The 24,955-nt window shown below is 58.0% G+C and overlaps 11 protein-coding genes across 11 annotated transcripts; 6 read left to right on the plus strand and 5 right to left on the minus strand.

Moving 5' to 3' along the window:
- Nucleotides 1–637: 637 nt before the first annotated feature.
- SPRG_09831 (hypothetical protein) lies at nucleotides 638–1,438 on the plus strand. The gene has a single exon (XM_012349481.1). It carries the CDS (start codon nucleotides 649–651, stop codon nucleotides 1,351–1,353), a length of 705 nt encoding a protein of 234 aa, XP_012204871.1. The 5' UTR covers nucleotides 638–648; the 3' UTR covers nucleotides 1,354–1,438.
- Nucleotides 1,439–1,782: 344 nt separating this feature from the next.
- Nucleotides 1,783–5,183, minus strand: SPRG_09832 (hypothetical protein; the record flags this gene model as incomplete). The annotated part of the gene is made up of 6 exons (XM_012349482.1): nucleotides 1,783–1,801; nucleotides 1,858–2,093; nucleotides 2,137–2,514; nucleotides 2,565–2,699; nucleotides 2,752–2,908; nucleotides 3,394–5,183. 6 exons carry the CDS (start codon nucleotides 5,181–5,183, stop codon nucleotides 1,783–1,785), a joined length of 2,715 nt encoding a protein of 904 aa, XP_012204872.1.
- Nucleotides 5,184–6,192: 1,009 nt separating this feature from the next.
- Nucleotides 6,193–6,805, plus strand: SPRG_09833 (hypothetical protein). Its single transcript, XM_012349483.1, has one exon. The coding sequence runs from the start codon at nucleotides 6,202–6,204 to the stop codon at nucleotides 6,784–6,786; it is 585 nt and encodes a 194-aa protein (XP_012204873.1). The 5' UTR covers nucleotides 6,193–6,201; the 3' UTR covers nucleotides 6,787–6,805.
- Nucleotides 6,806–7,631: 826 nt separating this feature from the next.
- SPRG_09834 (hypothetical protein) lies at nucleotides 7,632–8,213 on the plus strand (the record flags this gene model as incomplete). Its single annotated transcript, XM_012349484.1, has 1 exon — nucleotides 7,632–8,213. The coding sequence occupies one exon, from the start codon at nucleotides 7,632–7,634 to the stop codon at nucleotides 8,211–8,213; it is 582 nt and encodes a 193-aa protein (XP_012204874.1).
- Nucleotides 8,214–10,243: 2,030 nt separating this feature from the next.
- SPRG_09835 (hypothetical protein) lies at nucleotides 10,244–10,913 on the minus strand (the record flags this gene model as incomplete). The annotated part of the gene is made up of 2 exons (XM_012349485.1): nucleotides 10,244–10,475; nucleotides 10,558–10,913. 2 exons carry the CDS (start codon nucleotides 10,911–10,913, stop codon nucleotides 10,244–10,246), a joined length of 588 nt encoding a protein of 195 aa, XP_012204875.1.
- A 2,976-nt stretch (nucleotides 10,914–13,889) lies between these two features.
- Nucleotides 13,890–14,543, minus strand: SPRG_09836 (hypothetical protein; the record flags this gene model as incomplete). Its single annotated transcript, XM_012349486.1, has 1 exon — nucleotides 13,890–14,543. One exon carries the CDS (start codon nucleotides 14,541–14,543, stop codon nucleotides 13,890–13,892), a length of 654 nt encoding a protein of 217 aa, XP_012204876.1.
- Nucleotides 14,544–16,895: 2,352 nt separating this feature from the next.
- SPRG_09837 (hypothetical protein) lies at nucleotides 16,896–18,093 on the plus strand (the record flags this gene model as incomplete). The annotated part of the gene is made up of 3 exons (XM_012349487.1): nucleotides 16,896–17,009; nucleotides 17,062–17,881; nucleotides 17,923–18,093. 3 exons carry the CDS (start codon nucleotides 16,896–16,898, stop codon nucleotides 18,027–18,029), a joined length of 1,041 nt encoding a protein of 346 aa, XP_012204877.1. The 3' UTR covers nucleotides 18,030–18,093.
- Nucleotides 18,094–18,290: 197 nt separating this feature from the next.
- On the minus strand, nucleotides 18,291–20,772 carry SPRG_09838 (hypothetical protein). The gene is made up of 6 exons (XM_012349488.1): nucleotides 20,736–20,772; nucleotides 20,605–20,693; nucleotides 20,228–20,558; nucleotides 19,493–20,180; nucleotides 19,152–19,439; nucleotides 18,291–19,106 (listed from the first exon to the last, which is right to left on the minus strand). Exons 1-6 carry the CDS (start codon nucleotides 20,743–20,745, stop codon nucleotides 18,341–18,343), a joined length of 2,172 nt encoding a protein of 723 aa, XP_012204878.1. The 5' UTR covers nucleotides 20,746–20,772; the 3' UTR covers nucleotides 18,291–18,340.
- A 53-nt stretch (nucleotides 20,773–20,825) lies between these two features.
- Nucleotides 20,826–21,546, plus strand: SPRG_09839 (hypothetical protein; the record flags this gene model as incomplete). The annotated part of the gene is made up of 2 exons (XM_012349489.1): nucleotides 20,826–21,072; nucleotides 21,119–21,546. 2 exons carry the CDS (start codon nucleotides 20,826–20,828, stop codon nucleotides 21,544–21,546), a joined length of 675 nt encoding a protein of 224 aa, XP_012204879.1.
- Nucleotides 21,547–22,097: 551 nt separating this feature from the next.
- On the plus strand, nucleotides 22,098–23,733 carry SPRG_09840 (phosphoglycerate kinase 1). Its single transcript, XM_012349490.1, has 4 exons — nucleotides 22,098–23,171; nucleotides 23,227–23,345; nucleotides 23,392–23,477; nucleotides 23,550–23,733. The coding sequence occupies exons 1-4, from the start codon at nucleotides 22,139–22,141 to the stop codon at nucleotides 23,671–23,673; spliced, it is 1,362 nt and encodes a 453-aa protein (XP_012204880.1). The 5' UTR covers nucleotides 22,098–22,138; the 3' UTR covers nucleotides 23,674–23,733.
- SPRG_09841 (ribosomal RNA large subunit methyltransferase J) lies at nucleotides 23,718–24,588 on the minus strand. The gene is made up of 3 exons (XM_012349491.1): nucleotides 24,381–24,588; nucleotides 24,264–24,332; nucleotides 23,718–24,219 (listed from the first exon to the last, which is right to left on the minus strand). The coding sequence occupies exons 1-3, from the start codon at nucleotides 24,549–24,551 to the stop codon at nucleotides 23,743–23,745; spliced, it is 717 nt and encodes a 238-aa protein (XP_012204881.1). The 5' UTR covers nucleotides 24,552–24,588; the 3' UTR covers nucleotides 23,718–23,742.
- Nucleotides 24,589–24,955: the final 367 nt, after the last annotated feature.

Consider the following 24,955-nt stretch of genomic DNA (forward strand, 5'->3'; position numbering starts at 1 on the left):
CAATGCATATGCTGTAGCGGAAGGTGAATAACCACGCAAGGATTTGCTCACTCAACACGGGACATGGACGCATGGCGGTCGAGGCGAGTAGTAAAGGCTGTTGGTAACGCTGTCCTAACGTCGTTGCCGCCGAAATACTGCTGAAATGCATCGCCTGCCGTCATCGTACAGCAAGCGCACCTGGGTGGGAAGGTAGCCATCCACCGACCGATTACCGAAAGAGCCAAAACGTGTTGGCTTCCCGACGTCAACTTGGACTTCGTTTGCTCAATTTACTCGAAAAAAATTTTGGCGGCAAATATTTGGGCCACTGCCCGTGGCACGTGGGCCACTGGGCGTAGGACACTTGCGCGTTCTGAACGCAGACGGCCCAGTAATCCAGGCGGGCGATCTCTTCTGTTGCCATGTGCCGATGACAAAGTTTGTGGCCGCCGCAATCATTGCTAATTCGTACGCTGAGCGATGTAATTCGTTCCTGTGCGACGTTTTAACGTAGGAATTAGGCTAATTCGTGGACACCGCGTGACTAATACCACGGTGCGTAGAGCGGCGGCGAGTGGTTCCACGTGGTATCCGGTAATTGCCACGTTATCCGGTGGATTTGATTTGCAACACGCGCCTCACTCTACAACCAGCGCCGAGACCGAGATGACCAAGCCGACGACCGACCTCCACAAGCCCGAGATCATTGCGCCCGAGTGGCTGCACCCTGTCGTCGACCTCAGTGCTGTCCTGGCCGACACATCGGGCTACGAGAAGACGTCGATCAACATGCTGCTCGAGCGCATCAACGGCTATGGCCTCGGCGGCTGGCACGTGGGCCCGTCCAAAGACGGCATCCAGGTGCACCACGGCGATATCAAGAACTGCGAGTGGCCGGCGATGCGGACCACGGGCATCGTCCACGCGTCGCCAGAGCGCGTTGTCGCGCTTCTCACCGACATTAGCGCAGCGCCGCAGCTCGACAAGTTTACCAAGTCGGCGAGAATCGTCGAGCAGCTGAGCCCGACCATGGAGCTCCGGTACTTCGAGACGATTGGCGTTCTCTTTGTGGCGCCCCGCGACTTTTGCTCGACGACGACGGTGCAGACGCTGCCGGACGGTCGTCTCATCATTGCGTCGCGGTCCGTCACGACCGACAAGTGCCCGACCAAGTCCGGCTTCGTGCGCGCGCAAGCGCTGCTCTCGGGCTACGTTGTCTCGCGCCGCGACGACGGCCACAGCGACGTGACGATGTTTGCGAACGTGGACTTTGGCGGCTACATGCCGGGCCCGGTCATCAAGATGGTCGGTCTCTCGGCGCCGATCAAGATCTTCCAGACGCTCCGCACGCTCGTCGCCGCGTCGTCGTAGACGTTATGTAGTGCCGTCAGATTGGAATAGGATAGGTGTATATAAACTATGGATTGGAAATGTACTAGAGCGAGATGAACGTGTCATTAAAGACTTGTATTGTATTTCAACGAGCACGAGGCCACCAAGGAAATACAATGATTGATTTCCCTTGGAGGACACGACCGGTGCCGGAACGACGCCAGCGTCGAGGACCAGGCGTATGCGAATCTAAAAAAGTCAGAGACGGTAGACACTGGTGCAAGGAAGATGCAGTCTACATGTCGTCGCGAGTTGGCGGTCCTTTGTCCCGACATCCAACTCTCTTATCACGCATCGCATCGAGCTCTATCCAACTAATATCGTTGTTGTAGCCTTCTTGGCTTGACCCATGCACACGGTACCCATTCCAGCAAGAGCCTTTGAAAGAGGTATCGGCTGGCCTCGCCCTCACAAACCTCGATATGTGCTCGAGGCACGCAGTCACAGAGCACCAGAGCCGCACCACCCACACACACCTTGCACAGGACAAACGCAGTAATGGGCAGCGTCAACGACACCCACTCGGTCCGGGGCACGAAGAGGTCGAGGATGCGCCCGAGACCGTCGGCATCTGCTTGCTGGAACCCATTCTTGTGCGGACAATCCAGGTCGAGGACGCCAAGGACGACGCCGTTCAGCAGAATCGGCAGCACAATCTCCGACTGCGACGCGTCGTCGCAAGCAATGTGGCCCGGGAAGAGGTGTACGTCGGGAATGCGCTAGTTAAAGCGCTCAGTCGCCCAATCGATATCGAGTAAGTACCTGGATCACACGGGTCGAGGCAGCCGCGCCGCACACGCCACTGTGAAATTTAATGCGCTTGCACGCGGGTTTGCCCTGGAATGGACCGAGCACGAGCAGCCGCGCGTCGAGGTCCGTCGGCGACGCACTTGGCGCCGCGCTCGTCGGTCGGTTAAAGTAAAAACCCGACCAGTTGATCGGGCGCCCGGCGGCGTAAAACGCGTGCCAGATCGCGGCGGCGACGTTGGCCGTGTTGGCAATAAAGTCGGTCTCGCCCGCTGTGTACTTGTCGACGACGGCGAAGAGCGCGTCGTAGTCGACGGCCGGGAGCGCGTCCGCCGCGTCGACGGAGCCCACGGCGCCGTTCCAGCCCACGTGGCGCACCACCTTCTTGGACGTCTAGTGCAATATCGTACTTGAGTAAATGCTGGTGGCACGAGGAAGCGCACCGCGTCGTCGTCGAGCGCCTTGAACCCATCGAGCAGGGCGCCGTTGGTGTACACCTGGAAGTACGGGAGTTCGCCGACGCCAAGGTCCATGACGTCGTCGTCGTCCATGCCATCGACGTTGACGTAGTACGCCGCCTACGATTCGATGCATGCGCATTGCGTAGAAGAGATGATGATGGCGACGTACGATGTCGCTGCGGCCGGCGAGGAGCGCTTCGTTGGCCGACACCACCTTCTTGGTCTTGGCCGCGCACCACGACGCACCAAAGAGCACAAGCACGGGCGTCGTGGTGGCAGCGATCGACGCGGCGACCGGCGCCCAGTCGTCGACGGTCGGGAGGTAGCTGGCCATTTTGAAAATGACCGGATACGGGGCTGGACAGGCCGCAACAGATGGCGGGGTTACCGTGCCCACTTGGCACCAAGCCACGAAGGGAACGTTCGGGATCGATGCCAAGCATGACGTGGCAGCGCCGTCTGTGGACGTCCCTGGATCAAAGGATCTTTGAACCAGATTGCACTTTGCGTCGCTTGAGCCATGCCAGACTGGCGACTGCCAACAACGACAACAACCTCGTCGCCCGCCGCATAGGCATACCGCCTCTGCCTTGATGCGACCTCGAAAACCCAAGCCCACTGCATTCAGCTTGGCCGGAGTGGATGCCACGCTCCTTCGAGTTCCCACGTGATTTATGCACAGAAGCAGCTCGTATGTGTCGATCTCGTTGTATTTGTTTGTCGTTTTTTAGGACGACGCACGCGCGCCGCCGCGCATGCCCTGTGCACCGTCTCGCGCGAGACGCCACCGGCGGTACCGCTGCGGGGATACCGCGTCGATCGCCCGCGCTTGGCGGCATACGCCTGAGCCTTGGCGTTCTCCGGCGTCGTCGCCGGTGGCGGTGGTCGCGCCGCCGTGGCGCCTGTCGAGGCCGCCGTCGACGATCGAAAGAAGGGCGTGCTCAAGTAGGTGCTCCAGCTCGCGTCCTTTCGGACCGCGTTCGCGTCGTCCTGGTACAAGCTATGCAACAGCATCTTCTGCGCCGGCGAAAGTTCGGGCAACGATCCTTTCGAGCAGCGCGGGCCGTCGATGCAGTGCGGTACAAAGCAGCTATTGTCGTTCGTTGTCGCGCCAATGTCTTCGCGGACGCAGAAGCCCGCGGGGGCGCCATGGACGACCCATGACCCGAGTACGATATTGCGCAGCGCGAATTTTGACGTGGCGTGGTACGCCTGGTACACCGGGGCACCCATGTAGAGCTCGACGACGCCATCAACGCCCTCGGTCGGCAGCGTCGATGCCTTGTCGGCCGCATCGACGAACTCGGCTTTGGACTTGTAGCGCCCCGAGTAGAGAATGCCGGCGCCCTCCCGGCCGTACTTTGGCTTGGCGACAATGTTGCCAGCAATCATCCCATTAAGGATATCGTCGCGGTCGTACGTGGCAGGAAGCAAGTTGGGATGGTTTGGAAACATCTCCCAGAGGAGTGCGAGCAGCGCCTTGTTGCCAAGGACGAGCTTCCACGCCGGCTCGAGCAGCCGTTTGTTTTCGCCCGGCGTATCGACAAAGAGGCCGTCGCCCAAGGCCTCGGATGCGAGCCACTCGTACGGGTACAGCTTCCAGAGGTAATCGATGCGGGCGTGCGTTCCATCGACGAGGTGGCCATCGCCATCAACCGAGACGCTGCTGATGGGAACGACGTCCGCATCGAGACCCGCGATGAGAGCCATGCGGTGCATGAACGCGACGTGCTCGATCTCTTCGATCGTCGCGCTGGTGCCGGCGAGATGCACGTGGGCGCCTTTGGGCACGACCTTGGGCCACGCCGCCTTGAGCCGGTCTTCGATCTCGTTAAAGCACCATAGCTTCTTCGAGTCGGCGAGCACGTGCGACTGCCACAAGCGCTGCCCGACACCCGACTCGACGAGCACGGTTGGTGTGTCGGCGTTGTACTCGAGGAGCTTGGGATGCCCGGTGCCGTCCCAGCTAAAGTCAAAGCGCCCGAGGAGGTCCGGGTCCCGCCGCGCCCACGAGTCGCGCACCGCTTGGCGCAAGTTGGGCGGAATCTCAAACACGTCAAGGAGTGCGTCCGAGGCGACGACACGGTCGACGACCTGGAGACACATGGCGTGGAGCTCGTACGTGGCATTGCGCAGCGCTTCGGCGTCCGCGCTGGACATGGTGTACGCGGCCTCGTCGTTCCAGTACGACTGCTCGTAGTAGTGCATCCCGTCGTCTTCGATCCACGTGACGCCGCCGAGCGATGCATGGCGCACCCCGCTGGCTTCAAGGACGCTCAGTGATAGGCGCTTGGACTGCGACACACGCTGGAATGAGCTGTTGGGCACCGACTGCGGCCCACGGTCGGCATGGCTCTTCTTGTGGCACTGGGAGGCGTCGGTGATGGGAATCATCTTGAACGCGTTGGCATCCTTGGTGTCGTAGTAGTAGATGACGCCGCAGACCGCGACACCGACGGCGGCGATGCCCAGCATTGATGCCGGGTCCAAGTCGGGCGCAGGGTCCGTGTGCCGGGAGGTGAATCGACGCACGCCAAGGAGCGGCTGCGGGAAGCGGCGATGTCGCACCATGCGCGAGGTCGGACGCAGAAGGCGCTGCATGGTCGACGCCAAATAGAAAGTGCAAACTCGAACGCTTGTGTGTGTCGGATTGTGGCGGAGTGATGGTCTAAGCGACATGGTGTACAGGTGTACAGGGTCGCTACATGTACATGGGTTTTTAATAGAGAGGATTTAAGCACGTCTCGGCAAGGGTGCTGCTTCCTGCCAGCGCAAGAGCAAGAGCGCTCAATGCGGACAATAGACGAGAGGTGAAGGCTTTCAAAGTACTTTCAGTCTATTTTGACCCGCTGATTCAAGAGAGTGAGCCAACGTACACCAGAAAAACCTCTGAAAAACCATACGTTGTGGGTGGAGCACCTGTGACATTCGATCATGGAAATCCGAGATTGATTATTGCTCGTCTTGACGCATGCGACGTCTTTGTAACAGCGAAGATAACACGTTCGTTTATTTTTTCCTTGACGCTTGTTCAGCGACGCCCGACGCATCCTTGACCGTCAACGTCTCTCCCTCGTTTGCTATCTTGCGTGCGTGCTTCTGCGTGTCGTTTCCAAAAAGCGACCCCTGCCGATCACAGGCGGCGTCTTCCTTTGCGCATCGAAGCGTCTCTTCTCTAGTAGCTGGAACGTCGCTTTAGAGTGGCCTTCAATATGCACCAAGCCGCGTTCCGCTACCTCTGGCCCGCGCCTGCATATGGTTCCACGTCTGGCGAGTCCGGAACGATCGCGTCTTTCGCGCCGACCTAGCACTCCCAAGTCCATGGACGATTGCCGTCAAGGCGGCGCGTGTCCCAACTGCACTTGCACCACAGTCTCGTTCAAGAGTCCGAGCAGCCTGCTCTTCGTCGGCTACTCCGGTTCCTCGCCCAACACGAGTGCCTTGTCCCGCGGATCGCGCTCCTGGCTGCGCCTGGTACGGTACTTGAACAACAACAACGCTTTTGATTCGTTGCTGGACGTTGCCAGGTGGCGGTCGGCCGAATCGCAAGCGAGGAATGATGGTCTGCTACGTTGTCGCCGCCCAATCCCCCACATTTCACTTTTCAATTCTCTCGATCATGCGTCCACTGCTTCTGCTACTCCTTCTCTTCATCTCGGCTGTGGATGCTGCCACAACCACAGCACCCATGGTGTCGGTTTGCCAAGTGTGTGCCTCGACGGGTCGGTGCCTCAACGCGGGTCCCAACGGTGATGCTGGCAAGTACTGCGGCATCCTTCTCGACAAGGTCGCGCTGACATCCCAAGCTTGCTGCTGCTCGGTCGCACAGATTTGTCCGACGCCGAGCCAAGGCGCCGTGTGTGACTGCGCCGGCGTCAAGACGGCGCCCCCGGAGAAGGCCTCGTACAACTACACGTGGGTCATCATCGTCGCGTCGACGGTTGGCCCCTTCGTCCTATATGGTCTGTGCTGCTGCGGCGTCGGATGCATCGACGGGTGCAACGATTGTTGCGCGGAGCGCCGGCAGCGCAAGGCTGCCAAGCAACGCGAGCGAGCGAAGCGGCAGCGCGAACGCGACGAACAAGCCGCGCAGGAGCGGGTCGAGGCCGCGATGCCACAAGCCGTGATTGTCTCCGAGATTCCCGCGCCCACCGCCATGTACGTTGCCCAAGCGACGCCCGTGTATGCTGGGACTTTAAAGTAATAACGGGCGATTCGACAACTGTATTTAAGGACAATGTGGATTTGACACAAATCGCAGACTGTATTGTGGACTCGGGCTCGTCTTCCACTCTAGTGTACGAGCTCGCCGTTGACGCTGTCGATCGATGTAGAGGGGAGCCGTGCCAGCGGTGGCTCGAGGACCCAACGGCAGTTACCCGCGACAATCCATTCGAGAACGCGACGCCAGATTTAGCGGTATCCCACGGCGATAGTCCACGTAAGAAAAATGTCATTTTGTGCATCGTCATCCGAGGTCTTCAAGGCGTCAATACGGAATCGTACCCGCGTGTGCAAAATAGCTAGAGTGCAGTCGTGCCCACCACGCCTGTCTTGTCAAGGCAAGAAGACTCGCCTACCAGTACGTGCACAAAACCCAAGGTTATTCCCTTGACAAAACCTGTCGCACACCAATTTCGCGCTCCTGCCTCCGCCTGCCTAAATCAAGTCCCTCAACCGAGTAACGTTACACACAACGAAGAAAGTCCGACAATTTTATTTAGCATAGTCTTACCGGTATCTATAGTAATAGTAGACCCACTTCAACAACAACAACCTGTCCCACACCTCTGGTACAGCACCCAGAGGTTTTTGAAACGAACAGCTGGGGGGCGAGATCATACGGCTACTCTGCAGGTGGGTTGCGTGCTACACAATGACGGTGCGCGCGGTGAGTAGCTTACAGAACGAGACATGCATCTCGAGCATGCGAGGAAAGACGATTTGGGTGTTGTCTTGCTGAATCGGATTGCGAGGAATGATGGGCTGGCATGTTGTTCTCCGGTCGGTTGCGATCCAAACACGGTCACTTTTCAAAACACCGCAACCATGACAACGCACCGCCTCCTTTTAACACTTCTGGTGCTTCTTACCACCGTCGACAGCGCGGCTGGGAGCACGACGACACCGACACCGACTCTCTCTGCCTGCCAAGAGTGTGCCAACACTGGCCGGTGCCTCACGGCCGGCTCGGTCGGCGACGCCGGCAAGTACTGCGGCGTCTTCTTTCTCAACACAACGGTGAAGGCTTTGGGGCCGTGTTGCTGCTCCGTCGCGCAGATTTGCCCAACGCCTGGCCACGACACGGTGTGTGCGTGCGCGAGCGTCCAGTCGGCCGCGCCCTACGTGCCTTCGTACGACTACAGCTGGGTCTATATCCTCGCGTCGACGGTGGCGCCATTTCTCCTCTTTTACCCTGGGTTTCTGCTCTGGAACGCAGTCGACTCGTGCATTACACGTTGTCGAGAGCGCCGTGAGGAGCGTAAGCGTCAGAAGGCCGCTCGTCAGCGCGAAGCCGATGTACAAGCTGCGCGGGAACGCCGAGAAGCGGCTGCGCGGCAGCTCGTGGTCGTCACCGAGGTGCCTGGCGCGCGCTACGTTGCGCACGCAACGCCCGTGTATCCGAAATAAGATGCTGCTAATTGACGACTTATGCAGAGTATCATTTGCTAGTGCCAACGATTTACGAGTACTACTGTAGTTTTCATTTTATTCACACTGGGTTGGTATGACATCGATCGCACCTCTACGTTGAAGAGCACTTGCGCATCGAGCCGGCACGTAGAAATTAAAGTTGGTAGTCGTACTTTTTAATGCTAGAGTTTGCCTTGTTGTGCTTGGATCTCGTGTTGAAAAAGCTGCGCCAATGGGCCAAGATTTCATCGCCCTCGAATTGAATCTTCTACAATCGCTGGCAATGTTGCCACGTAGAAGAAAGAATGATGGTCTTATGCATGTCACGCAGGACGGAAAGGACATGGGTCGAAACAACTGCCTGGTGCCTTGTCGTTGTCCTCGCTTTTTCTGGAGGTCGCAGCACGTTGTCGCTCTATATTTCTTACTGATGAGTCTATGCCACTCGGTCGTCCATCCATACACATTTATCATCCTCCTTCTTCTACTTCTTACTCTGGACTGCCTCTCAGTGTCTGGACGATTGCCGTCAAGGCGGCGCGGGTCGCTCAACTTCACTTGCACCACAGCCTCGTTCAAGAGCCCGAGCAGCCTGCGCTACGTCGGCTTCTACGGCTCCTCGCCCAACACGAGTTGCCGCACCAGCACCTTGTCCCGCGGATCGCGCTCCTGTCTCCGCCTGCCCAGATCAAGTTCCTCAACCGAGTGTACACAACAAAGAAAGTCCGACAATTTATCTCGCATAGTTTTATCTATTGTAACAGACAACCCATTTCAACAACAACACCTGCCTCTCAGTGTCGTCACACATACGCGCCAAGGTCATATGGATAGATGATTTTGAAACGTCATTTGATAAACTTGACAATATCAAGGCCATAAAAACAAGGGTGTATGGCCTTGACAATAATACTCTACAGATGGGTCTGCAAACTTGGCACGACCAAGCTAGACTACATATTTACGCACACTTGAAGTATACGGCGTTCTTGCCTCGGGCATATCGACCGCTTCACTGTGCCATGGCGCGCCGCTTGTGGCTTGACGTGCTTGCTCTTCGCGGGCGGCCGCTCGTGCGGCCCATTCTCGTGCGCGACGTTCACGCCGTAGTTGCAGGCTCTTGTAGCACCTCGGAATGAAAAAGTTCCCCGCGAAGCACGACCAGAGGCCATGGACGGTAAACAAGACCGCTGGTCCCCCAAAGACACCGGTAAGGCAAAGGGCTGTAATGCTGAGTGGCTCGTCCGGATATTGTGGTGCCGGCGGCTGCGGCCCGCAAGCACAGAGCGTATCTTGGCCCACGATCGGGCACACTTGGCCCGCGTCGCAGCAGCACAACTGCGGTGTCAGCGCCGTTCGATGGAGAAAGGCGCCGCAGTACTTGCCGCTGGTGCCACTCGGACTTGCAGCGGAGCAGTGGCCCGTCGTCGCACACACTTGGCACGTGGATGGAATCGTGCTGCTGTTGCTGTTGTCCGCGCAAACCAAGAGGGTGACCAGACCAAGAAGAAGGGCCAAGCAATGATGGAATGGCGGCATGCTATAGTAAAATGCGGAATGGTATGATGGCAAAAGGCTGGCGGCGAAAATTCAGCAAGCGACAAAAAATATTCACACGCCGCAGTGACAAAGACCTCGCAAGATTCGACACCAGAGGGACGATCGATTGTGCACTAGTGCCAGATCTGAGCCGATATGTACAAAGACATTTTATTGACCAATCATTGAAGCACAGATCCGTGCTGGGCGCATCAGTTTTGTGGACGTAAGCGCGCGCGGTTTTACCACTTTCAATGATGTCCTAGACAAGTCGCGTAGGGCGGCTCGGGAGCGACAGAAGCGCCATGCTTGACGATCCTGTCGTCGACAATGCGTCGGCGTCTCTACTGGAAGACATAATCTGATGTCAAGGACTCTACCCTCCAAGCGACTAGAACTTATTGATAGAAACGATATACTAGAACCTTACATTGTACATGATTCATAATTCAAATACAAATACATCGTACTCGGGCGTTATCCTAGGGTCACGTCTTTGGTGGAAGTCGGAATCGTCGAGACCAGGATGGCTTGCGGATATTGATCGAAATCTCGCTGCCGCGCTTCTTCCTCGCGCGCGACCCGACGCGCCTTATTTTCTTGCGCAAGCCGACGCGGGTTGTATTCGCGGCTGGCCTCGAGCCGTCGCGTTTCAGCGGCCGCCGCAGATGCGCGAGCTTCGGCTTCGGCAGCACAAGCTTCGGCGTCGGCGTCGTCGACCTCAATGGCGCTGGTTGGATTACCAAAAGCATATTGCTGTCCTATCCATGTCTCATCGGCCGCGCCAAAGCAATGATGGCACAGCGTGTAGAGAATGAAGATGACGCCCGGTCCGAAAAGGAGCCCGAAGAAGATCCGAAGTCTCGAGTCGGCCACGGGTGTTGGGTGCGCCGGTGTCGGTCCATAGCAAGCACACAGCGTATCCCGACCGGCAACCGGACACGCTTGGGCCACGGCGCAGCAGCACCACTGCGGCACGAGCGTGGTCTTGCTGGAAAACGTGCCGCAGTATTTGCCAGCGTCGCCAGTCCAGCTTGCGTGGGCGCAGCTGCCGTTCGTAGCACACTCGTAGCACGGAAAGTGCGGCGTTGTTGGTACTGGCGCGATGGCAGACACCGTGACGGCGAGAGCGGCGAGGAGGAATAGAACCCGCGACATTGAATTGCAAACTGGAACGCAGAATCCCAGGACACTTGTACATGCGATATTCAGCGACGAGCCAGAGTCATAACAACTAATATGTGATCAAAAACGCGCGTCCGTGTCGATGCGCGAGCGATGCATTGATGTGGCTACTGTGCAGCTCGTTGGCAACGTTTCCCGCCACGACGTACGTACATTTAGCAAACAAGTAGCTGAGCAATATTTACTGCTTGGCTACTTACTCAATATACACAAGTTCAATCAAGAAGCACCCGATATCGGTCAGTTGTATGTGGCATGCCTGCACACTGTACTCCTGGCTCCATGCCGAATCCTTGCTTGGCGATCCCCCGGCATGACGGACGATATCATTTTGACGTGACAAAACCGACGTCACATGGGTCACACATGTGTTTTCGTAGGTGTAGGTATTTTATTCCTTGCCGTGGTGGGCGCAATTTCAATTGCTGAATTTTCGCAGCCATCCCTTCGCCACGGAAGTGTTCTATGATACCCTTATACCGGCATTCCATTGCTTGTCCCGACGTCCCCTTGGTCTGCTTGCCCAATATCACCTGTGTTTGCGACCACCCGCCGATAGCACCACCCGAGCAGATCGACTCGGAACTTGTGCGAGATTCAATGGCATGCAGATTGAATCTTGCACGATGACTAATAGTTGAGGCTACGCGTCGCACTTGACGTTACAACCATACGGATGAGCGTTTTTGCGTTATCTGCATGATGCAACGACGTCGCAATCCGGAGTGACAGACTACAGGACCAATCGCCGTTATCTTCTTCACGGGCTCATCTGTAGGCTTGCCGGCGGCGCTTGTTAAAAAATAGGTTTGGATGCTCCGCTACTGAGCACGTTTAAGATGTTTTAGTTTATACCAATCTGTACCACTCAAGGGGCTAGTACACATATTTACTCGTATACGGCGTTCCAGAAGCTGCAACATCGGACGTGGCGACCAATTCGGCTTGCCATGCCGCGTTGTCGCCAGCCTCTTGCGCAGCGTGGCGGGCCTGCTCGTCGCGAGCTGCTCTTCGTGTTGCACGCTCGCGCCGCAGCTCCAGGCTCTTGCGGCACCGTGGTATCCGACTGTAACAAGCAAACACATTCCAGACAACATAAAAACCGAGAAAAGCTGCCGGCGCCGCGCCTAGAGCAACTCCAAACGCGTTGCCGATGCTGAGCGGTGGCGCTGTCACTGGCGGTGCCGGTGGCGGCGACCCGCAAGCACAGAGCGTGTCTTGGCCCGAAATCGGGCACAATTGGTTCATGCCGCAGCAGCACAGCTGCGGTATTAGTGCCGCTCGATGCAGAAAGGTGCCGCAATACTTGCCAGCATCGCCACTCGGACTTGCGGCGGAGCAGTGGCCCGTGGTCGCACACACTTGGCACGTGGATGAATTGAACATCGTGCTGCTACTGTTGCCTTCAGCAGAAACGAAATGCGTACACACAAGAAACAACGCAACGAGAAGGTGCAAGCGATCACATGTCGGCATGATGGTGTAAAAGTCAAACTGCGGCCATGCGCTCGATGCGCAAATTCAGCCAGAAACTGGAGCACGTTGCACGTTGGCTTGACGAAACCCGCGTTCTTTGGCTGTTATGTCTTGATGATCGCGCGTGGCTCTTGCAACAACGCTGACCAAGAGGCGAATATTTCAATTCGGCGCTCAAAGCGTATCTTGTGGTGCCTGGCATCAGATGCTGCCACGTCAGCAAGAATGATGGTATTTCGCATGTCACACAGAAAGAACAACGTACGGTCGACGGCAGCTGCAACAGCATCCTCGTTGTCCGAGCTGATCTTCTGCGCGACATATTAGAGACGATTGCACAGCACGTTGGGGTCAACGTTGTTTCTGGAGTCGGTCAAAGCCACTCGCGCGTCCTTGCCCACTCACTTCGCACCCTCTGCCTTCCTCGGGTCTCTGATGCTCAGTTTCGTGATGGGAAATGGTGGATTGAAATTTTACTCGCTCCGCGCGCTCCGGAGCACAACAACCCAATGCAAGCCAAGAGCGCGCCTGCGGCGCTCACGACAGGATCGATATCCACGTCAACCAACTTATGCACACTGTAGCAGGCACGCCTGGTTGATCAACACACCAATTATTTAAAAAGCCTAGTGACTGGGACAGCACCCACCACGAAGAGCTGCGCGCTCAATTTCTCGACAGGACCTTTGCTTTCAACAAAAAGCGCCATTCCGTCTATGTACTTTTCTTTTAAACGAATGCAGCTCCGACTTATGGGTTTCCATTTTTCCATCGTGAATTTTGGGCGTTTTCCACTTTTCAGACAAAGTACCAGTACCTGCCAACCCTGACCGAGTACAATATGAATGGACATACATGTCGACGATTGTAAGACGCACAACATAAAGTTCGGCGACCTTGAGCCATCGGACGCGACAATCGGGTCGGTTAGCCCCCAAAACACCGTGGTGTAGACCGTCAGCTCGACTCAATAGGTGTCTGCTCATCGCCGGCAGCGTTTCTTGCGGCTCGCACCACTTCTGGCCCTCGGCGTATCGCAGAAACAGCTTCCAGAAAAAATGAATGTCATGAGCGCCACGACCCGTCGTCTACGATCTGATTGCCCTCGGCGTATCGCAGAAACAGCTTCCAGAAAAAATGAATGTCATGAGCGCCACGACCCGTCGTCTACGATCTGATTGCGAAGAAATGACCAATCATTGAGGCCCGGATCCATGCACTTGTGGACACAGATGCGACGTGTGGCGTGGATTGCGATCGTGAAACCACGAACACTCGGAAGAAACTCGAGCAAAGCAAAAAACAGAGTGGAAATTATCTTTGATAGCATGCAGACGCTCTCGTTTGTTCATCTATCCATGCTACTGAACACATCATTATTGTCGAACGAACACACTTTTGCACATGAAAATGGAGATTAATGGGAATGCAATGTACTACAAGTAGCATGGTATGACCAATACCGGTATGCATTCAGAGGGATGCGTCTTTGGCAGAAGTGGGAATCGTCGAAACGAAAATGGCTTGCGGAATTTGATCGAACTCACGCTGCCGAGCTTCTTCCTCGCGCGCGAGCCGACGCGCCTCCTTCTCTTGCGCAATCCGACGAGCTTTGTACTCGCGGTTGGCCTCCGCCCTCGCCGCAGATGCGCAAGCTTCGGCTTCGGCACGAGAAGTGTCTGGCTCTTCCTCTGCTGTTTGATGGGCCTCGATGCGTGCATATTGCTGTTCAATCCACGTCTCGTCGGCCGTGCCAAAGCAATGACGGCACAGCGTGTAGAGAATGAAGATGACGCCTGGCATGAGAAGGAACCCGAGGTAGATCCACACCGTCAGATCGGCCGGGGGCTTAGTGGGCGCCGGCGTCGGCCCGTCGCAAGCACAAAGCGTATCCCGACCAGCAGCCGGACACGCTTGGGCCACGGCGCAGCAGCACCACTGCGGCACGAGCGTGGTCTTGCTGGAAAACGTGCCGCAGTATTTGCCAGCGTCGCCAGTCCAGCTTGCGTGGGCGCAGCTGCCGTTCGTAGCACACTCGTAGCACGGAAAGTGCGGCGTAGTTGGTACTGGCGCGATGGCAGACACCGCGATGGCGAGAGCGGCGAAGAGGAATGGAACCCGCGACATTGAATTGCAAACTGGAACGCAGAATCCCAGGACACTTGCGATATTCAGCGATGAGCCAGATGCCCAACGCGCAGAACAACACATCATGGTACTTTCAGACCCGCGAGCACAGTTTCTCTCACATGTCATAAACACGTAACGCACCGCACTGATTTAGGGGCGCTCATGGCTCGGGGTCAGCTATTGACGTAGATAGAGTAGTAGCGCAAGGGACAGTAGATAGCTTGCTTCCAGCTGTTTCTCAATCCGTAAAGCTGACGAAGAGCATCTCGGGCCAGATCTCGGGCTGTGCTTTTTCGCCTCCTGCGTCAGACAAGGCCAACGCAGCGAGAAGCCCCGTCGAACTAGATTCGATCAGGGGCTTCTTTTCGCCAGATCGCCAGTGTCGATGCGACATTGAAGTGGCTCTGCGCAGCTCGTTGGTACAAAAGAAAGAACTTCGAATTTTGTCTGTGCCTGTTGTACATTTTGCACCTCCAAGCTAACGGCAACGGAGCCATCTTGATCGGCTGCATCCTCCCCACCAAGACAGCGACGCAGCACTTTCCGAGATGAAGACGGTACGTACCTACTGCACTATGACACTTTTGTTTTGTTGGACAATCCGACGTGATATCAACATTACGGACCACCACTCGGTGGGGAACCCGGGAACAGAAAGCCTCCACCGAATCAGAATCGCACAGTGGTACCCACATAGTCATATGTTTTTGCAGGTTTCGGTGTTGTTGCAGTGTGCTACTGTCTCGTTTTCGCTGAATTTTGCAACGCGGTCGCTCGTCCCCACGACCACATTCTACCTTTCGTACGACAATGCCGACGTCATATCCCATCAGTGTCCGACTTCTTTTTTGGCTCGTCCTTGCCACGTACGTCATGGGTGCTAGCAACAACAACAGCAGCACGACGGTCAATCCATCGACGTGCCAAGTATGTGCAACCACGGGCCACTGCTCCGCTGCGAGCCCCACCGGCACCAGCGGCAAGTACTGCGGCTCGTTTTTGCATCGAACGGTGCTAACACCGCAGTTGTGCTGCTGCGGCACCGACCAAGTGTGTCCGATTTCAGGCCAAGACACGTTGTGCGCTTGCGGGCCGCCACCGCCGCCCGAGCCCGTCGACTTTGACCCAGTCGCCAAAGCCTTTATCATCGCGGTCGTGGTGTCGCCAGTAACGCTTTATACGGTCTACCTATTCTGGTCGATGGTTGCGCTTCACTGCGCGATTCCGAGGTTCCGCAAATGCCTGCTCCGCAAGTGGCGACTGGCAAGGGAGGCTGCCCGCGACGAGCGCATGCGCCAAGCTCCAGCCGCTTTGCAAATCGAAGTTGAGGTCGCACCCGAGACGCCCAATGCAAGGATGCCATATGTCGGTAAATCAATGGACCGGTACAAAGAGAATTAACGTTGAGGCAAAGTACCAAACCGCTCTCGTGATAACAACATAAACTACAAGTGTGCCTTTATTGTCATAGAGGCAACAGACGACGCACAGTTGGACGCAGCGTAAACGGACGCAGCGTAAACGACACCATAAATCAAATTGGACAAGTGCAATAGTCCAAAATAGAAGCCCAGGAAGGGGTGCAGTGACTCGTTCATTCTCCAGAGGGACAGAGAGAACTATGAGAACCAAGATCCTCCAGCTGACCAAGAGATGGTTCTAGACCTCTGGGAAAGGGTTTTTATTATTGTACTCGGATGTCTGCGAATCACAAGGCAAATCATCCACCCTCGCGACCTAACACTCTCGCCGTGTCAAGTGCGCGCGAATACGAACGAGCAGTGCGCAAGGCGAGCCCAAACCACAACAAATTACATCGAATCTTCTGTAAACTGAAGTCGCTTGTGGCACACACCTGCTGATGCATTTAAATTGAGGGCGCTTTGTTTCGAGAGCGTCGTACGTCGAGTCGGCGCGCTCTTTGTCGTGCCGATACAAGGCTGCTGCGTCCGTCACATGATGTATCAACGCTCAGCTCAGGACGAGCTAGCATCCCAGTACAAGGGTACGTGTGCCGCATCGACGTAATATCCACTGTTATTAATTTCATTTTCGAATTTTTGCATCGTTTGGTGGATTTCAATCGCGAGAGCATCTCGTGCTGCCACGTCATGGGCCATGTCAATATAAGAAATCAAAGGTTTTCGATGGCAGACATCAATCCCCACAGGTTTTCGAAACGACGGGAACCCGGCTGGCATGGATCGCCCGAGGTCGCTGGAAGAGTCGGTGAAGAAGTCGTCCGTCGCCTCGGTGGGCGCGCTGCTCACCGCGCTCCTGGTACAGCATGCATCATGTACCTCGTCCATGCGTGGATGCTGACTGCGCTTTAGGTCACCCGTACGTCCGATGCGCTTCCATCCTTCTCGTGCTGAGCTGCGTCGCGTAGCGCTCGAGGTGGCCAAGACCCGCCTCCAGGCCCAAGTGCCCACGACGTCGGTCCTAACCGTCAAGACAACGCCGGTACAGGTCCCTGACATGGCCATGCGCGATACATCAACGGCGACGCTATTAGGCCACGTACTGCTACTGCACGCACTACTCGTTCTCGAACGGGCTCATGGACCACATGGTGTCCAAAGCACGCACGAATCTCTTTCCATCGCCTAGCGACGCCGGCGCGCACGAGCTGCATCCCAACTGCCCGATGCACTCGCCGTCATCGTCGACGTCGACGCCCAAGCTGCGTGGCACCGCGCATGCGCTGACGCACATCGTCCGGACCGAAGGCTTGTCGGCCTTGTACGCCGGCTTGTCGCCGATGCTCCTCATCGCCGTGCCCTCCACCGTCTTTTACTTTACCTCGTACGACATGCTCGTGTCCAAGGCGCGCCGCGACTACCCAGACATTGCGCCCATTGCGCCCTTCTTTGCCGGCGGTATTGCGCGCTGCATTGCGGCCACGGTCGTCTCGCCGCTCGAGCTCATCCGCGTGCGCATGCAAGCGAGTCCGAACGCCGGCGGGTTCCTCTACGTCGTGCGCAGCAGCGTCAGCGACGGCTTCTTCTCGCTCTGGCGCGGCCTCGCGCCAACACTCGCGCGTGACGTGCCCTTCTCCGCGCTTTACTGGTCGAGTTTCGAGGTCCTCAAGCAGCAGTTCACAACGCTGGCGGCCAATACCACCGACACGGATTGCACGCCGGCCCAAGTCCGCCTTGGCATTGCATTCGCCTCTGGCGCGACGGCGGGCGCTGTCTCGACGGTCCTCACGCAGCCATTTGACGTCATCAAGACCAAGCAGCAGATTCAAAACTACTCCAAAGGCGTGATGGAGACCCGGCCCACGATGTCGATCTACGCCATGCTGCGCGATATCGTCCGCCTCGAGGGCGTCGGTACGTCGAGCCGCAGTAGTGTGAGCTCATGCGCTGTGTAGGTGGCATCATGACGGGCCTCTCGGCGCGCGTGGCCAAGGTCGCGCCGGCGTGTGCCATTATGATCTCGACGTACGAAGCCGGCAAGCAGTACCTCAATGTCGAGTAAGAGACCAAATGCGCACTTGAAGCTCGCGCACTTCCGCGTTTCTGTATCTGTCGTAGCCAGGCCAACGTGCGCGCGGTTGAGGCGCGCTCGGTCGACAAGCGGTGTACTATCAGCAAGTCCTGCGCAGAAGCCACCGAGAAGGATGCAGGATCGCATGGGACACTACTCTCTGGCCGCTCTCGCCATAGCATCGCTGGTATCACGATCTATCCTGTCTACGACTGTCGAAGTGGCAACGGAAGCATGCCAGCGCCTGGGCAGCACGTACTCGATGGAATCGTTTCTTAGCAACACACATGACCGAACGGCGATTACTCGGCGCAGTACTCGGCGTAGAGGGCGGCGGCAATCAACGTCGGATCACCGCTCGGCAACGTCGGAACGTCGATGGGCGCCGTCTGCCACTGCACTTCAAACGCACCAATCGCTGCGTGCACGGCGGCTTCGTCCATCGGTGTCTTGGCCGCAAAGGCTGCGATCGCGCCGTCGAGCCAGAGCGTCCAGCGCGGAATGTAGTACGTCGCAATGAGTCCGCTCCACTGCTTGGCCGCGTAGTCACTCAACGTGTCGCCTTCGCCCCACCGCGTCACTTGGTTCTGCGCCTGGTAGCGAAAATAATCTGCTGTGGATGGCGTCGCGCAGGCTTGGGCACTCGCCAGCCACGGACCGAGCATGAACGCTGCGGTCGTTCCTAAAAGCGTGTCGATCTGGTGCATGAGGTGCAAAAGTCCAGCCGCCGCGGTCTCGAGCGTCACGAGCAGCGTCGTCGGCGTCGTATAGAGCTCGCGGAACGCCAGGTACTTGGCCGCTACGACGCCACTCAACGCCTCCCGGGCGATGTCTACGAGGTCGTGCGTAAACGTATCAAGGTGGGCGAGCTCTGGCGCTTCCACGACGGCGTCCAGCAAGGCCTTGTACGCCCGGCGCACGCAATCCATCGTATCCGCTTTGGCGCTGTTGAGCATCTTCCAGTGCGGGCGGTACGTGAGGAGGCAGCGCGGCGCCGACTTGCCAGCGTACAGAGACTGCAAAAGCTCACGCCACGCAGCAAGTGCCTGCGTGCTTTCGTCATGGTACCTAGGACGATGGTCGGCGTCTCGTAGGAGGGAGAAGTAGACGTACCGATGGCGCACGTACGTGGCGACCCACGCTTCAACCTCGACCGGCTGCGAATTCCACGCCATGTCGAGCGTAAGTTCGTAGACCACGTAGTTTTGAAAAATGCCTTCCATCGTCAGACCGACGCCGAGCATGTGGCCGTCGCTCTTGGCACGCGCCTCGATCGGTGCGCTCGCGAGCTGCGGAAGGTTCCCGTGGAGACCGAGGTTGCCGCCAAACGTGTGCAGCACGCAGTAGATCCAACTTTTTCCAAAGTAGTTGTCGGTGCGGCTCCAGACCGGGTACTCGTCACTACAAAAACCAGATTTTAGAATCGAGAGACCATTCGAGAGGGGCAAATGTACCTCCAGAGGTCGAGGAGGATCATGCGGTCGTTGGGGACGCCGCCGAGGTACGCTGCAATCGCATCGTTGGTCCAGAACGTCCGCATAAAGTAGAAGAGCCAGCCTTGCATGAGCCAGATCGCGTTCGGATCCGACGCCAGCATCGAGTCCATGACGGCCTTGGCGGAGGCGTGCAAGTACGCGGCGTCGGCCGATGGCGGCAAAAGCTCGTTGTACATGTCGGTCTGGTAGACCGACGAGACGTTCTCGCCATAGATTTCGCGCTGCGTTGCGACGAACGCCCGACCGATCGCGTGGAAGAGCGGGTCCGTCGGCTCGAGCATGTAGACACACGTGTACTCTTTGGGGAACCCCGCCCATTGGGACGCTTGGCGCATGGCGGCGTCCGGGAAAAGCGTTCGGAGCACGGCCGGGACGTGGCCCGCAAAGGCTGGAAGGGCTGGCAGCATGCCGAAGTCGCGCATGCGCTGCAGAATGCGCACTTGGAGCGCGTATTGGTCCTCGATAAAGTGCTGTGGCAACGGGCCGTACGGGCCCCAGCTGCCTTGGATGTTGCCCATGCGACCCCATGCTTGGAACGCTGCGCCAGCAAAGAAAGCGTCCAAGCCAGAAGCGTCGACGCCGAATTTCTTAAAGGTCTCGGCCCAGACCTTTTCTTGGCCCGCAAACGCCAATGGCATGTTGATACCTAGGATCGCACGGATTGAGAAGACGGGGAAGGTCCCGGTATCGCACCGCAGAGGGCCATCCAGTCGAGGTGCGCTTCCCACTGCGCCCAGCTCCACGACCACATCGAGTAGCTCGACGTACACACGTTCAAGTAGTACGTGACCTTGGACGTCTTCTTGAGCACGAGCGGGTCCGTGACCGGTGGCAGCGTCGGCGGCAGCGGCAGCGCGTGGTCGTCCCAGTCCGCATGGACGTGCACGTCGCGCTTGAGGTACGCGTGCAGCGCGTAGCCCATGGCCGTTGCGCTCGTACCGGAGACACGCACGCGATCGCCGTCCATGTCGACCTTGGCCATGTCGAGGCTGTTGGGCGGCGCTGTCATGGGTGCAACGACAATCTAGGTCGACGCATGGGCGTCCATGCGCCATCGCATTCGCCTCTACCTGGTCGACATACGCATCGCCGAGCTTGCGGCGAATGAGGCCTTGCAGCGCGGTCGTCGCATCATGGGCGGGGAACTCGAGGTCGACGCCTGGGCAGGGCATGAGGTCTCGTTGGGTGACGTTGATCGTACCTTGCCGCATGGTCCCTCTGTCACGGAATGCAACTCCCTCGGTTTAACGACCGCCGCACGCATCATATCTTTTCACGAAAGGTCGTGGCGATGGCACCGACGGTCTGTCGCGAGCTCGTCGCGCTCCTCTTGAGCAACCTCGCAGCTCTGCTATCGATCGTCGCCATCTCCATGCCCACATGGTCGACGTCTGCGCTGAGCCCGTCGACGCCCATGGCGGCCTTCACGGCTGGCGTCTGGGGCCTCTGCTTCCACACCGCGACCGAGCCTGCGCTCAACAACTGCTTCGGCTACAACCGTGCGATCGACTACAACATCACGCTCTCCAAGGTCCAAGGTACCGGGCATGGCCACTCTCATCGACGTGTGATTGACGATGCTAGGCGTGTGCGAGATGTATAGCACCTCGACGCTGCTGTCGACGACGGCGGGCATCCCCAACGAGGCGTTCGCGCACTTCATGGACAACGTCTGCAGCAGCCATGGTACGGCGGCGCTGGTGCTTGCCGGGTTTGGCGTCGCCTGCGGCCTTCTTGCCGCCCTCACCCTCGTGCTGCACGTGACGATCTGCAAGCGGAAGCTTCCCGCGCTGCCACGTCTTGCGCTGTGGAGCTTGGCTTTTAGCTGCGTCTTTGGTATTGCAGCATTAGCTACTTGGGCTGCGATCGCCGGTGGCCTCGCCTCCTCGGGTGTCTCGTTCGGCGCGTCGTTTCTTCTGCAAGTGTTTGCCGTCACGCTTAGCGCCGTGGCGTTGGGTGTGCTGGCGTGGCACGCGTCGCCGCCGCAAGACTTTTCGCAGCTGCTCAAGTGAGCGCGGCGCGCCTTTGCAGCCCGCTTCTCCAAGGAAATCCCTCGTCGACGTCAAGGGGACGCAATAGACTAAAAACACCACGCTTTCTTCTGTTCGCCACATCCTTCTTGCGCGCATCCGAGGCGATTGTTGCGTGCGGCTAGAGTCACCCAAGTCGCGGCTGCTGGATTGTTTGCATAGCCGCTTTGTATGGCGTCCTTTGCATAGAACGTGGCACCTGATTCGCTGAACGCCGTGTCTTTTGAACCAATCCCAGCGCATCCTTTTTGGTGACACAGATACGTCATTGCTCCGTTGGCATGTCGCATGTACGGTCCCGCGTACGTCGCTCGCAGCGGCCGCGCCATGCCCATAAGTACGTACTCGCGTCGCAAAGGACATGTATCTACCTATCTAGAACCCATTGGACATAGTGTCTGCACCATCGAGTGCAGTTGGCGTCCACAGCGTTCGAGTCGCTGCTAGGTCGAATGCACAGAATGTACGACCGTACATTCTCGTACGTACATACGCGGAGCCCGCGAGATTGCCTTCTGACTGCGGCAACCTCATTTTCCAAGTGTCCTCACACTAAGAACCACTAAGCAACATCATGGTCAAGGTCAGCATCAAGGACGTCGACGTGCGTGGCAAGCGCGTGCTCATGCGCGTCGACTTCAACGTGCCCTTTGCGAACGGCGAGATCTCCAACACGCAGCGCGTCGACGCGGCCCTGCCCACGATCCAGTATGCGCTGGACCAGGGCGCCAAGTCGGTCGTCTTGATGTCGCACCTCGGCCGCCCGGACGGCAACGTCGTCGCCAAGTACTCGCTCAAGCCGGTGGCCACGTGCCTCTCGGCCAAGCTCGGCCGCGATGTGCAGTTCCTTGACAACTGCGTCGGGCCCGACGTCGAGGCCGCGTGCGCCGACCCGGTCCACGGCTCGGTCATCCTCCTCGAGAACCTCCGCTTCCACGTCGAAGAGGAAGGCAAGGGCAAGGACGCCGATGGCAACAAGGTCTCTGCCTCGAAGGACGCGGTCGCGGCCTTCCGCGCGTCGCTCAGCACGCTCGGCGACGTGTACGTCAACGACGCGTTCGGCACGGCGCACCGCGCGCACTCGTCGATGGTCGGCGTCGACCTCGAGGTCAAGGCCGCGGGCTTCCTCCTCGACAAGGAGCTCGTGTACTTTGCCAAGGCGCTCGACGCGCCGGAGCGCCCGTTCCTCTCGATCCTCGGCGGCGCCAAGGTCGCGGACAAGATCCAGCTCATCATGAACATGCTCGACAAGGTCGACGAGATGATTGTCGGCGGCGGCATGGCCTTCACCTTCAAGAAGGTCATCGACAACATGAACATTGGCGGCTCGCTCTACGACGCCGATGGTGCCAAGATCGTCCTCGACATCGTCGAGAAGGCCAAGGCCAAGGGCGTCAAGCTCCACCTCCCGGTCGACTTTATCATTGCCGACAAGTTTGCCGCCGACGCCAACACGTCGGTCGTCGACGAAGCCGATGGCATCCCGGACGGCTGGATGGGTCTCGACGTTGGCCCCAAGTCCAAGGCCATCTTCGCCGAGGCCTGCGTGCGTGCCAAGACCATTGTCTGGAACGGCCCCATGGGCGTCTTTGAGTTTGACGCGTTCGGTACGCTGCGTTCGAGTATCGCGATTGCACAGCTCATGCCTCTCGTCTATTGTAGCCCAGGGCACGAAGGGTGTGATGGACGCGGTCGTCGAGGCCACGCAGAAGGGCGCGACGACGATCATCGGCGGCGGTGACACTGCCACGTGCTGCGTCAAGTTTGACACGGAAGACAAGGTACGAGGCTATATAAAGATGGTGCACCGCGCTCACGATGCGGTAGGTGAGCCACGTCTCGACGGGCGGTGGTGCCAGCTTGGAGCTCCTTGAAGGCAAGATCCTCCCGGGTGTCAACGCCCTCACGGACGCGTAATTTGCTTGTGTTTTTTCCCTTTTTGATAACAAAACGTTGATCTTGATACGTCTATTGTGGGGTGATAGACGACCGGCCAAGGTGCCCAGCGCCGCGAAGCCGACCGCCTCGACGCCCCACTGGTCTCTTCTGGCCGCGGCGGTGGCCGTGCCCGTGCTTGCGATCGCGCTCACCGTCTTCCGCAAGAAGTAGATGCCGTCCCATCCTCCACTCTGTACCCAACTAATATCAGCGACTTTGAGACTTTTCTCCCCATGTGAATTATTGCGACTCGTCCGGGCGCTTGAAGCCGAGGCCAATAAAGAAGATCTCGGTCGACTCGGGCCGCGACGACTCGGGCTTCATGGCCTTGACTTGCTCGAAGAACGGCTTGAGCTCTTGCCGGAATTGATCGCCGGCCGGCGACCGCAGCACCTTGGAGACGAACCGGCCGCCGGGCTTGAGGTAGAGCTGCGCCATGCGCAATGCGTTCTGGCACAAACGCAGCTGGTCTTCGCTGTCGCGGAAGCCAAGCCCCGAGAAGGACGGTGCCATGTCACTCAGGACCACGTCGGCTTGCCGGCCGGCCAAGTAGTCTGTGATCTTGGCCTGGATCTCGGGCTTGCGAAAGTCGCCGACGATGACGCCGACGCCTGGAAACGCGACAAAGTGCAGCAAGTCGATCGCAATGACGTTGACTTTGCCGGGCTTCTCGGGGTCTTCGGGCGGGCTGCCCTTTCGACACTCGTCGATCGCAATCTACAACCATGGGCATGCCAGTCGCTTGAAGGCGGGGCGCATACCTGCGTCCAGCCGCCAGGCGCGGCGCCGAGGTCGATCACAACGTTGCCTTTGCGCACGACGTTGAATTTCTACGGCATGCATCAGAAGCCATGGCTGCGGGTGCTGGGCGGTCGCACCGCGTTGATCTCGCGGAGCTTGAGCGCTGCGCGGGACCGAAGGCCTTCGCGCTTGGCCTGCTTGACGATGTGGTCGTTCTGCTGGCGGTTGAGCCATCGCGCGCTCGAGACCGACTTGCCCTTCCGAATCGTCGAGAGCCATCGGGCCGAGCTTGGCAGGACCGCTGCCATCGTGACCAGCGGAACAAAGCGGTGCTACTGTTTTAACGCGATGCCACAATGTGTTTTACTTTGGCACCCAACATGAAATGACAAAAAGGGACTTGATTTCTACCATTTCAAATGAAAAGTCACTATTTTGTCATGGACGGATGTTGCCGACTGTTAGACGTGGTTGGAAACCTCATCGAAAATCTGTTTTAGGACATGACGACCGCGTAAAACCTACTTGAGCCGAATTAAGCGCCAATTCGGACATGGAATTCGGCTTCAGTCCTACGTCGTGCAGTCGGACCAGCGTGGACAGACCAAACAGCATGAGCCTCCGCGCCGCCACGTGCCAGGCAGCCCGCTCATCACGACGCCGCCGACTCCACGAAGGTCGACCTCGCCCGAGACCTCGCGGCCGCGCGGTA

Source organism: Saprolegnia parasitica (genome assembly GCF_000151545.1).
Source record: "Saprolegnia parasitica CBS 223.65 unplaced genomic scaffold supercont2.54, whole genome shotgun sequence".
NCBI classification, from domain to species: domain Eukaryota; phylum Oomycota; class Saprolegniomycetes; order Saprolegniales; family Saprolegniaceae; genus Saprolegnia; species Saprolegnia parasitica.